Source organism: Prunus dulcis, chromosome 4 (assembly GCF_902201215.1).
Source record: "Prunus dulcis chromosome 4, ALMONDv2, whole genome shotgun sequence".
Lineage (NCBI taxonomy): Eukaryota > Viridiplantae > Streptophyta > Magnoliopsida > Rosales > Rosaceae > Prunus > Prunus dulcis.
Window position 1 is genome coordinate 13,121,267 of NC_047653.1, and position 11,877 is coordinate 13,133,143.

The window sequence follows — 11,877 nt, forward strand, 5'->3', positions numbered from 1 at the left end:
GAGATGTTGTCCACAATGTAATTCACATATATGGTGGATTTCAAGTGCGACAATAAACTTATTGTTTAGCTCTCGGAAAATGGAAGTTGCACAACTAATATATCATTCCAATCTTTGTAAATTCCTCTATAACCATAACCAGCTACAAAATAATGGGAAGAGATACTAAATAAGAAAAATGGGGGACAAGGGCTAGCATTACTATTAAAACTCTTTTGGATTTGCTTGATTGGAAAATGGAGTGGAAGTATATGTTATACAAACAATTTGGGATGGGGGAATGGTGGTGGAAGAGGGATATTGAAGAAATGGTATACAAAATGAAAGCTTAAAACTAAAACTTCAAAATAATTATGAGTAGGTTTTTCTTCTTCATGTTTTTGTTTCGTAAATTGTCTTCTTTTCTCGCTCTCCTTTCTGTCACCCTCTATCCACCATCCTTTTTCCATCTTTTCTCTTATCACTTTCGATTTCTCTAGCAGAAAAAACCAATTTTAAAAAAAAAGGTTATATTCTTACTTTCCAATGTATCAAGGAAAACTTATCTATTCTGTGATTTCTGTATTGCAAATTTACAAAGAAATTTAACCCAAAAAAAAAAAAAAAAGTAACTAGACCCAAAAGTTTTGGGACTGTCGAAATTAGATAACGTGTTTACTAATATGGAGGGCCAAATTTATTCCATTTTAAACAATTAATTAATTATTTATCCAAGTAAATTAGGTCTCACGAGATTCGTCGCCTTTTCTGCTTAGACTATCACTTGACCACATTCATTTTGATCCCAAGGCCCGCACTCTCATAAGAGTGACATCACACTCTTGCTCCAAACCTTTAACCAATCATAGAACAGCATTCAGCCACGTCACTTTTCACTGGGTTTTTTTTTTTTTTTTTGGGGTCAATACCGGGTGACTACTATAAGTACCTTCCAAGTTTCTTTCTCCTGGCAGTGTCCGAAAAAGTCCTGCAGCTTCCAAACCCTTGCCCTAAACCTCCTTGAAATCCCCGACACAAACCTCCAGTTTCACACTCACTTATCATCTCCAAGTACTACATTATCCTCTGCCCTAATCAATTCTTGCATATATTTCAGACCAACTTTACAAAGTAAATTTCTATGTTTGCAAGTTTAATTTTTTTCAGACTTAAAATCCTTGATTATAATGTGACATGGTGTTTTGGTGTGCATATGTTTTCAGCTGAAAATGGCTGGAAGAAGGAAGACCAAGCGCAGTCGTACTTCGAGCAGTGGAGTTGATGACCATCTCAAGAACGTGAATGATTCTGAGAATTTTGTAGGACCAACAACTAATGATCCTGATATCCAAAGGGTTTTCAAGTAAGTTTCTTTGTATATGTGTACGGACACATGCATTGCCAGTCTTTCTCTTGATGATCACTTCTCTAAGTATTTTATGAAGTTTTAGTCGATGTCGTCATTATTGCAATGGCTTTCACCTTTTTTGTTTTGGTTTTCGTTTGGGTTTTTTCAGATTAATGGAAGTGTGTGCACGATCAGCTGGGAAGATGACTAAGTTAGAGGGTTACTGCGAATCCGGGTTAGATCTATGGGTCGATTTAAAGGTAATCAAGAAAAATGTAATGGGGATTGTGACTGAACAGAAATACATGTTTTTTCATATATTTGTGTGCAATATTTGTATATCTTCTTTTGGTTTTTTTGGCTGGGATTATCGGATGTGAAGAACGTGGCAAATCTTATAGTATCATCTTGATCTACTTTGAATTTGTGCCATGTTAACCTCACTCTTACTTCTCATGGATTTTGAGTTTCATTTTACTTTAAATTTTTTATTTATTTATATTTTTATAAAACTCGATATCTTCTTCCTTTTGGCTAATTTTCAGATAGATAGCAATCCAGAAAATGATTTAGATCATAATGACTTGCCTCAACCCATTGCGTCCCCTCAAGGCTCTTCAACAAGAGGGCAACTCTCAGATTTGGGGTCACAACCAATTCTTGGAAGCAATTTTGATACTGATGAAAGAGGCAGTGATCTACTCATGTCAGCCTCTCCAGATGCTGATGTGAGTAAAATCAAAATCAGCGAACGAGCTTCTGAAGCGATGGAAGAGCTTTTAAGCTTGGCTTTGGCTCAAGATCCCCTTTGGCAAGTTGACAAGGAAAACAATACTGAAATGCTAAGTGATGTCGAGTATATGAGAATGGTTAAGGTGAGAGAATGTCAATCGCCCCCAAGCTTGGACGTTGACAACTCTCATGAACTTGAACCACTTCTTGCAGTTAGTTCTGAATCTTCACGAGCAGTTGAGTACTTCAAAACGAGTCCTATCAGCATTATTGAACTTTTGATGGATTTGGTAGGTTCTCTTTTTATTAAACTAATTTAGTGTTTTTCTATGAAACACGTTTGATTGCTTATATTTTGATTGATAATCAGGAGCAATGGTCACTTGCCTTTTCCAATATTGTCTCTAAAGCAACGCTAGTGGGAGTTTTGGCATCAACAGGAGTGGAAAGACACTACGATGGAACTCTCCAACTGGTAATAAATATAAATGGGAAATCTATGCTTCATCCTCCTATCATGAGATATTTATGAAATTAATCCTACTTAGGGTTATTTAAGAGACTTGGTTGACATGATTTATTAAAGAACAAATTGTTCTTGAATGTTAAGGAATATCAGCTATACATCATCAACAAAATAGTCATTTCTCTTGTTGCTTTGCTAGTAATTAACACTTTCTAGGAACTACACTTTGTGAATGTAGTCCATCCAAACTGGTTTCGTTTCCTTATTTGGTAGTGCCATAATTAATTTTTGATTGTAATATGTTGGTAACCATTTGACAAAGTGCATTAGAGTTTCGCTAAACGCAGTTGTCCACGCGTGGCGACTACGCACAATTTGGTGTGGGATCCACTGTGAGTCCCACACTAATTATGGCTGACACTAGCATTAATTCTTCTTATAATAACCATCGTACCATCAAGTTAATTCTCAGGTTGTTGTTGTTTTCAGATGACGGCTGAGTTTCATGCCCCATCACCACTTGTTCCAACAAGAGAAAGTTCTTTTGCAAGGTATTGTAAAAATCTAGACAGTGGCTTGTGGGGAGTTGTTGATGTGTCACCGGAAACGTTGCCCCAATTTCCATCAAGAAACTTTCGAAGACGACCATCAGGCTGTTTGATTGAAGAAATGCCAAATGGATGCTCTAAGGTTACTAGACATACTTATGTTAATTAGCATGGTTGAGAAAAGCATAGTGAATTAATTATCAATAGCTAATGCAATTAATTTTGTTCATATGCTAGGTTATATGGTTGGAACATGTGGTGGTGGATAACAGACTGGTTCATCATTTTTTTCAGCCGCTGGTCACTTCTGGTTTTGCATTCTGTGCAAGGCGTTGGGTTAACACTTTAATTCAGCATTTTCAATGGTCTGCAACTGTAAGGGCTCCAAACAGTCCTACCGATCGTGGCGGTAATTAATTAATTAAATCGCAATTAATTTGTTTCATGCATCGACTTGGATTTAGATGCACTAATTAAATAGCTAAGCTTTTTCCCATTATTTTGAATAGTGATTATAGCACAACCTCAAAGAACATTCTTCTTGAAGTTTTCGGAGAGAATGGTAAAAAGCTTTTTCATGGACATCAGTGCTTCAAGAGAGAACAAATGGATGCCATTTCCAGTGTCGGGTGCTGATATAATGATATCGACAAAGAGTAGCACAGATGACCATGGGAAGATTCCAGGTACCACAACAGTGTTCGCTACTTCCGTCCACCTTCCAGCCCCAAGTAAACAAGTATTTAGTTTACTTCGTGATGTCAAATTTCGGAGACAGGTATGTTTTCTGAATTTTGAATATGCAATAATGTTTTTAAATATTTATATAAAAAAAAAAGAAAAGAAAAAAAGAAGAAGAGAGGAGCATGCAAGTAGCTCTTAAAAGCGTACATAAAGATTACGTTGGTGCCTGGGATTAGATTGGATAACTCATAACATTCAACGCATGCTGAAGTAATAAATGAAGGCTGAGATGAAATTTTTTTCATTCTGTCGGGATTATAAGGATAAATCTCATTCATGACTAATCAATCATCTACCTTCAACTTGACAAAATTTGAAAGCTTCACTTCATTTCTTCATTCAACATACCTTGACTTTAATGGGTTATCCAATCCAATCCGAGACACATACTTTAATTATACAATCCTTTTATCATAAAGACATCGATCATATCTTCCATTTAACTTGTGTATTTAAAATAGTGGGATATCTACGGACGCAATCATAGATTCGATGAACGTGCTTATATAAGCAATGGTGACAATCCAGAAAATGGGGTTTCTATATTGCGAGCCATTAATGTGAGTTGAAGATAAATTCCAGTTTTCTTTCCCTTACCCTTTTAAATACATTTAAGCTTAATATAGAATTGCTTGATTTTATTTGTTTAGGATGAAACAAAGAAGCTTAAAGCATTGTACATGCAAGAGAGCTATACAGCATCGACAGGCTCATACATAGTTTATGCTCCCTTTGATTATGAGCATGCCGGGAACGAGTTGATGAAGGATGAATGCAGAGACCATATAACTATCTTGCCCTCAGGGTTTTCTATCCTTCCTGACAGATCGATCCACCGGGACGAAACTGGTGGGAGTCTTTTGACCATTGCCTTCCACGTCGTTGCTAAATCACCAACTGATGAACATGAGCCTTCTAATCAACTAGGGCTCCTTATGCACAATATTATCGCAAAGACTGTGATGTCAATCAAGGAGGCGCTAGGATTCTCTGATCTACAAAGCAACGACTAAAACAATAAAAGATGCAGCACAAGTTTATTGTAAGCACTTAAAATCATTGCAAGACGCCTTCCTTCAAATTGAGGAGGAGCTACTCCCCACAGCAAATGGGATTTTTTACAAGCGTCAAACTTTCATTTGTTTTGAGGAGTTACTCCTCCTCAATTGTAATGGGTGGAGTAAAAAGCAAAAGTTGAGTATGCTTTCGGAAAATATAAGGATTTTCAAACAAATTGTATGTGCATTTAATTTAACTTTTGAACAGTGTAGAGCATCAAGAGAGAATAACCAACTCTGTAGTGTCTTGAAATTTTCTTGGTGTTTGGATGACAACATTCTATCTTTATCTTATAAGCGAACATGCTAGCTTGAATGTGAGTCATTTTCTAGCTGTCTCAAACACCCAAATTTCAAAACATTTTTCTTTTTCTTTTTTCTTAGTTTGAATTTCATCTTTCAGCTTCCACCCACCTTCCCAAATTTCAAAACCATTTTTCTTTTTCTTTTTCTAGCTTCTCTGCTTGCTTGCCTGCCGCCTTTGTTGTGGTTGGGGCGGCCTTGAGACGCTGTGGTGGCGGTCAGTTAAGGATGTGGTGGCCTTGAGAGGCTGTGGTGGCTAGCTGGGGGAGGGGGACTGTTCTTGAGTGTTGGCTGATTGGGGAGGGGGATGCAAGTTTGGACCAAAATACCCCTTAACAGACAACAAAAGTTAGAATAATTTGATGGAAATTAGAATTGTCCTTGAATTGCTACAATTATAAAACTACAATGGTAAAATTGACAAAATTAAAACTATATGGTCAAAAATGATTAAAATATTAAACTACAGGAACCAAAAGTGACTTTTACAATTTGAAATATATTTAAATTTTTAGTTTTCGTTTTCATTTTTTCCATCATCTCCTCTCAATTCAATCTCATCTCGACTATGATTCTCCCCCCTTTTCTTCTATGTCCTAGCCCCCCAAAAAAAAAAAAAGGGTTAACAAACGTAGATTAAGTTTTTTTTTTTCCTTTCAAAATTTAAGAAATTTATTACATCTTTTTTCTTTTTCTCTCGCCCTTTTCTCTCGACCATTCTTCTCGTCTTTTTCTTTTTCGACAGAGACCATTCTTCTCCCTTCTTCTTCGTCTCTCTTCTCTGCAAGTCCTTTTTTTTTTATCGAAGTTTTTGGTCAAAAGTGTAAGCTTTTCCATCTCACACCTTTCTCTCTTTCTCTCCAACCATCCATCGCTTAAATTATATCAAGATCTGGGGGCTTGGGATGTCGGCGGCCTTGAGTTGGTATTTGGGTTCGGCGATGACGCTTGGGACGTCGAGGCTACATCCACCCCTCTCTCTTTGCTCTATGGATGTGAATAGTGGGATTGTAATATTGGGTTGTGTTTTGGTGGGGAAGGAAGTTGGGGGTTTGGTTTTCTTTTGCTGGAGGAGATAACTGGTGGGAAATCTGGGTGTTAGATTTTTTGTGGCTGTGGAGATGACAAAGTGGTGGAGCTAAGGTTGGGGTTTTTTTTCTTGGAGGGGAAGAAGATCTTCTGGGTCTGTAAAATAGGGAGGTGGGTTGGTGGGGTTTTGGGTTGAGATGGTATCTTTTTTTCATTAGCAGCCGCCGCACTCTTTTTTTTTTTTTTTCCTCTCTCTTCCATGCCTCCTCTATTTCTTCTTCCTCTTTTCTCCTTATTCTCGTCTGTTTTTTTTGGTATTGGGTCTGGATTTCTTGGTCTAGTTTTAAATTTAATTCTTGGTACTGTGTTTGTAAATCTAACCCATTGTCTGGTTTGGGCTTGATCTGCGTTTTGTCTCTTACAAATCTTTCATTTGAATGATTTTTGCTTAGTGACTCATGTTTTTTGTTTGACTGGTTGTAGAAATAAAATGTATGGTGGCAGATTGAATCTGTTTAAAAGGTAATTTAATGAGATTTCTTGTTCGTCTAATGAATTCACTATCTTTGCCAGAATCATAAATTTCTTTAGTTTTTTAGTGGGTATTTTGTGTTTCTTTATTTTGAGGATTTATTTGTGTTTTATATTTATGTAGGGCAGATGCGGTTAATAGATGCTCTCAGGGGAAGAGGCATGCCTTCCATGTATTCATGGTCTTGTAAGAGGTGAATTTCCAGAATCCATGGTCGGAAAAAAATCTTCTTGGGGAGGTAAGAGTGACCGTTTAGCTGTTAGATTGTTACTCATTCTGTTTATGAATTAGTGTAGAGATAATCAAGCTATAACAGCTCAGAGTCTCACTTCTAAATTGTAAATTGTAACATTGAAGAAAATCAGAGAAAGCTTTGTTCGATTCTCTCTGTTTGTGTGCTTACTTGTCTTTCATTTGTATCTTTCTCTTTGGTTATTAATTAGACTAATTGAATAATGCTAATTAAAATTACACAAAACCCAAAATAATGGAAATATCATTGCTCTCAACTAATAGAATAAGTGGCTCCAGTTTTTATCTATAATCCACCAACAAACCAACAGAAGGGTTTAGTTGCTATGGCATAAGTCTATATCATTGTTAGGTCATAGAAATCATTCCCACCAAAGCTAAGATTAGTTTCTTAAGCCCTTAAGCCACCCCAACACCAACAACCAACATGGTTTGGTAACTGTATAGTTGCTAAGGCCTTTAGCCATCAATTTTAGTTGGTTAGTGGGCTTAATACTTAGAAAGAAAATGGTGACTTTAGCTCAATATTGTAGTAGTGCATGCATTGCCTGTCTTTCTCTTGATGATCACTTCTCTAGGTATGTTGTGAAGTTTTAGTTGATGTCGTCATCATTCTAATGGCTTTCACGGTTTTTGTTTTGGTTTTGGTTTTTTCAGAGTAATGGAAGTGTGTGCACGATCAGCTGGGAAGATTACTAAGGTAGAGGGTTACTGTGAATCCGGGTTAGATCTATGGGTCGATTTAAAGGTAATCAAGAAAAAATGTAATGGGGATTGTGACTGAACAGAATTACATGTTTTTTCAAATATTTGTGGGCAATATTTGTACATCTTTTGTTTTTTTTTTTTGCTGGGATTATCGGATGTGGAAAATATTATAGTATCATCTTGATCTACTTTTAATTTGTGCCATGTTAACCTCACTCTTACTTCTCATGGATTTTGAGTTTCATTTGACTATAATTATTACTATTTTTTTATTTTTATAAAACTCAATATCTTCTTCCTTTTGGCTAATCTTCAGATAGATAGCAATCCAGAAAATGATTTAGATCATAGTGACTTGCCTCAACCCACTGCATCCCCTCAAGGCTTTTCAACAAGAGTGCAACTCACAGATTTGGGGTCACAACCAATTCTTGGAAGCAATTTTGATACCGATGAAAGAGGCAGTGGCCTACTCATGTCAGCCTCTCCAGATGCTGATGTGAGCACAATCAAAATCAGTGAACGAGCTTCTAACGCAATGGAAGAGCTTTCAAGCCTGGTTTTTGCTCAAGAGCCTCTTTGGCAAGTTGACATGGCAAGCAATACTGAAATGTTAAGTGATGTCGAGTATATGAGAGTGGTTAAGGTGAGAGAATGTCAATCGCCCCCAAGCTTGGACGTTGACAACTCTCATGAACTTGAACCAGTTCTTGCAGTTAGTTCTGAATCTTCACGAGCAGTTGAGTACTTCGAAACGAGGCCTATCAGCATTATTGAACTTTTGATGGATTTGGTAGGTTCTCTTTTGATTAAACTTATTTAGTGTTTTTCTACGAAACAAGTTTGAAATAGAAAAAAAAAAAAAAGGGTTTTTACCATATAAGGACAAATAGGCGGTAACCAAGCCAAAATGGTTCAGCTCCTCAAAAATTGGACAAACCGGTGCAGTGACATAAGAGTTATTTCGTGTAACTTTCGGACGGTGACTGGACTGGTTTGTCCAATTTTGGGGGGACTGGACCATTTTAACATTTTGTCTTGTGTGAAGGACTTTTTTTTATCATTTTCTATAAATAAAAAAACATGAGATATTATCAATTGATTGCATATATTTTGATTGATAATCAGGAGCAATGGTCACTTGCTTTTTCCAATATTGTCTCTAAAGCAACGCTAGTGGGAGTTTTGGCATCGACAGGAGTGGAAAGACACTACGATGGAACTCTCCAACTGGTAATATATATAAATAGGAACCTATGTTTCATCCAACTCCAAATGTTGTGTATGTGCTTCATCCTCCTATCATGAGATAATTATGACAAAGTGCATTATAGTTTTGCTAAGCGCAGTTGTCCACGCATGGCGACTACACACAATTTGATGTGGGATCCACTGTGAGTCCCACACTAATTATGGCTGACACTAGCATTAATTCTTCCTATAATAACCATCGTACCATAAAGTTAATTCTCAGGTTATTGTTGTTTCCAGATGACAGCTGAGTTTCATGCCCCATCACCACTTGTTCCAACAAGAGAGAGTTCTTTTGCAAGGTATTGTAAAAAGCTAGACAGTGGCTTGTGGGGAGTTGTTGATGTGTCACCGGAAACGTTGCCCCAATTTCCATCAAGAAACTTTCGAAGACGACCATCAGGCTGTTTGATTGAAGAAATGCCAAATGGATGCTCTAAGGTTACTAGACATACTTATGTTAATTAGCATGGTTGAGAAAAGCATAGTGAATTAATTATCAATAGCTAATGCAATTAATTTTTGTTCATATGGTAGGTTATATGGGTGGAACATGTGGTGGTGGATAACAGACTGGTTCATCATTTTTTTCAGCCGCTGGTCACTTCTGGTTTTGCATTCTGTGCAAAGCGTTGGGTTAACACTTTAATTCAGCATTTTCAATGGTCTGCAACTGTAAGGGTTCCAAACAGTCCTACCGATCGTGGCGGTAATTAATAAATTAAATCCCAATTAATTTGTTTCATGCATCTTGATAAAATCAAGTGAACTATATTTGAAAATTTTCTTTTGATTACATGGATCGACTTGGATTTAGATGCACTAATTAAATAGCTAAGCTTTTTCCCCTTATTTTGATTAGTGATTATACCACAACCGCAAAGAACATTCTTCTTGAAGTTTTCGGAGAGAATGGTAAAAAGCTTTTTCATGGACATCAGTGCTTCAAGAGAGAACAAATGGATGCCATTTCCAGTGTCGGGTGCTGATATAATGATATCGACAAAGAGTAGCACCGATGACCATGGGAAGATTCTAGGTACCACAACAGTGTTCGCTACTTCTGTCCACCTTCCAGTCCCAAGTAAACAAGTATTTAGTTTACTTCGTGATGTCAAATTTCGGAGACAGGTATGTTTTATGAATTTTGAATATGCAGTGTTTTCTTAAAAAAGAAAAAAAAAAAGAGCATGCAAGTAGCTCTTAAAGCGTACATAAAGTTTACGTTGGTGCGTAGGATTAGATTGGATAACGCATAACATTCAAGGTATGCTGAAGTAATAAATGATGGCTGGGATGAAAGTTTTTTCATTCTCCTGGGATTGTAAGTATAAATCTCATTCATGACTAATCAATCTTACCTTCAAGTTGACAAAATTTGAAGGTTTGCCTTCATAATTTCTTCATTCAACATACCTTGACTTCAGTGGGTTATCCAATCCAATCCAATCCTATTTTAACTATAATCCTTTCATTAACATCTATCAGAAAGAGATCGATCATGTCTTCCATTTAACTTGTGTATATAAAACAGTGGGATATCTATGGACGCAATCATAGATTCGATGAACATGCTTATATAAGCAATGGCGACAGTCCAGAAAATGGGGTTTCTATATTGCGAGCCATTAATGTGAGTTGTAGATAAATTCTCGGGTTTTTTTTTTCCCTTCCCCTTCTAAATACATTTAAGCTTAATATAGAATTGCTTGATTTTATTTGTATAGGATGAAACAAAGAAGATTAAAGCATTGTACATGCAAGAGAGCTGTGCAGCCTCGACAGGCTCTTACATAGTTTATGCTCCCTTTGATTATAAGGATGCTGAGAACAAGTTGATGAAGGATGAATGGCCAGACCACATACCTATCTTGCCCTCAGGGTTTTCTATCCTTCCTGACAGACCGATCCACCGGGACGAAACTGGTGGAAGTCTTTTGACCATTGCCTTCCACGTCGTTGCTAAATCGCCAACTGATGAACATGAGCCTTCTAATCAACTAGGGTTCCTTATGCACAATATTATTGCAAAGACTCTGATGTCAATCAAGGAGGCCCTAGGATTCTCTATATGATGTACAAAGCAACTACTAAAACTACAAATGATTCAGCACAATTTTATTGTAAGCACTTGAAATCATTGCAAGACGAGGCTCCTTCAAACTGAGGAGGAGCTCCTCTCCACAGCAAATGGGATTTTGACATGTGTCAAAACTCCATATGTTTTGAGGGCCACCCCTCAATTTTAATGGGTGGAGGTAAAGGAAATGTTGAGTATGCTTTAAGAAATATAAGGATTTTCAAACAAATTGTATGCGCAATTAACTCCAAAAGTTAATTTACCTGAGTCTGTTAACCAGTTTTGTCCTATTAGTTTATGTAATGTCTCTTATAAACTGATTACAAAAATCTTAATCAATAGGCTGAGACCTGTTCTCTCAAATTGTATTTCCAAGAATGAAGGAGCCTTTGCTCCGGGAAGATCAGTCTGACATTATTCTTATTGCCCATGAGTATTTTCATAATTTTAAGAGGGACATGGGTTCTAGAGGAGCTATGGCTATTAAACTTGATTTAGAAAAGGCCTATGACCTTTTTATTTTTCGGATCGGAATCAAGTTTCATTGATAGAAAGGCAATGCCAATTACAAGATAGTGGAACTCATAAAAAAGAGTCCAAACAAATGTAACAGTAAAAGCCCATTAGAAATAAAACTCGAACATGCATAAAGTCTACAGAGCTCAAAATTGACATAAAGTAAGAGTACAAAATTGGCATAAAGCTAAAGCCAACCATAAGCAGAAACACCACCAAATGCCAAAGTACAGCTGTCGCTGCTTCCATGAAGACCGAGACATCGCCACCAGGACTAATGATGAGTGAAAGAACTGCAAACACACCAAAACACACAAAAAAAATACAAAAA

At 36.9% G+C, this 11,877-nt stretch overlaps 2 protein-coding genes across 6 annotated transcripts; both read left to right on the forward strand.

The window, feature by feature from the left end:
* The first annotated feature begins 1,208 nt into the window (after window positions 1-1,208).
* Window positions 1,209-4,830, forward strand: LOC117625408 (homeobox-leucine zipper protein PROTODERMAL FACTOR 2-like). The gene is made up of 9 exons (XM_034356961.1): window positions 1,209-1,342; window positions 1,497-1,587; window positions 1,873-2,349; window positions 2,430-2,534; window positions 3,015-3,215; window positions 3,311-3,482; window positions 3,583-3,851; window positions 4,279-4,377; window positions 4,468-4,830. Exons 1-9 carry the CDS (start codon window positions 1,209-1,211, stop codon window positions 4,828-4,830), a joined length of 1,911 nt encoding a protein of 636 aa, XP_034212852.1.
* A 1,017-nt stretch (window positions 4,831-5,847) lies between these two features.
* Window positions 5,848-11,405, forward strand: LOC117624469 (homeobox-leucine zipper protein PROTODERMAL FACTOR 2-like). 5 transcript variants are annotated; one of them, XM_034355736.1, is made up of 11 exons: window positions 5,848-6,001; window positions 6,691-6,729; window positions 6,863-6,977; window positions 7,649-7,739; window positions 8,016-8,492; window positions 8,828-8,932; window positions 9,191-9,391; window positions 9,488-9,659; window positions 9,813-10,081; window positions 10,485-10,583; window positions 10,678-11,405. In XM_034355736.1, the coding sequence occupies exons 4-11, from the start codon at window positions 7,653-7,655 to the stop codon at window positions 11,023-11,025; spliced, it is 1,758 nt and encodes a 585-aa protein (XP_034211627.1). In that variant the 5' UTR covers window positions 5,848-6,001; window positions 6,691-6,729; window positions 6,863-6,977; window positions 7,649-7,652; the 3' UTR covers window positions 11,026-11,405. The 5 variants fall into 5 exon arrangements, with proteins under 5 accessions (XP_034211627.1, XP_034211628.1, XP_034211629.1 ...); XM_034355737.1 differs by having other exon boundaries at window positions 5,907-6,378; XM_034355738.1 differs by having other exon boundaries at window positions 5,907-6,378; window positions 6,868-6,977.
* The last annotated feature ends 472 nt before the right edge of the window (window positions 11,406-11,877 follow it).

What these genes read in the sequence shown, in the direction of transcription:
- LOC117624469 (XM_034355736.1), top strand. Translation starts at nt 7,653, where the DNA reads ATGGAAGTGTGTGCACGATCAGCTGGGAAGATTACTAAGGTAGAGGGT. An exon ending in TGCCAAATGGATGCTCTAAG is followed by an intron (nt 9,392 to 9,487) that starts GTTACTAGACAT and finishes TTCATATGGTAG; the next exon opens with GTTATATGGGTGGAACATGT. An exon ending in CAGTCCTACCGATCGTGGCG is followed by an intron (nt 9,660 to 9,812) that starts GTAATTAATAAA and finishes TATTTTGATTAG; the next exon opens with TGATTATACCACAACCGCAA.
- LOC117625408 (XM_034356961.1), top strand. Translation starts at nt 1,209, where the DNA reads ATGGCTGGAAGAAGGAAGACCAAGCGCAGTCGTACTTCGAGCAGTGGA. An exon ending in ATCTATGGGTCGATTTAAAG is followed by an intron (nt 1,588 to 1,872) that starts GTAATCAAGAAA and finishes GCTAATTTTCAG; the next exon opens with ATAGATAGCAATCCAGAAAA. An exon ending in TTGAACTTTTGATGGATTTG is followed by an intron (nt 2,350 to 2,429) that starts GTAGGTTCTCTT and finishes ATTGATAATCAG; the next exon opens with GAGCAATGGTCACTTGCCTT.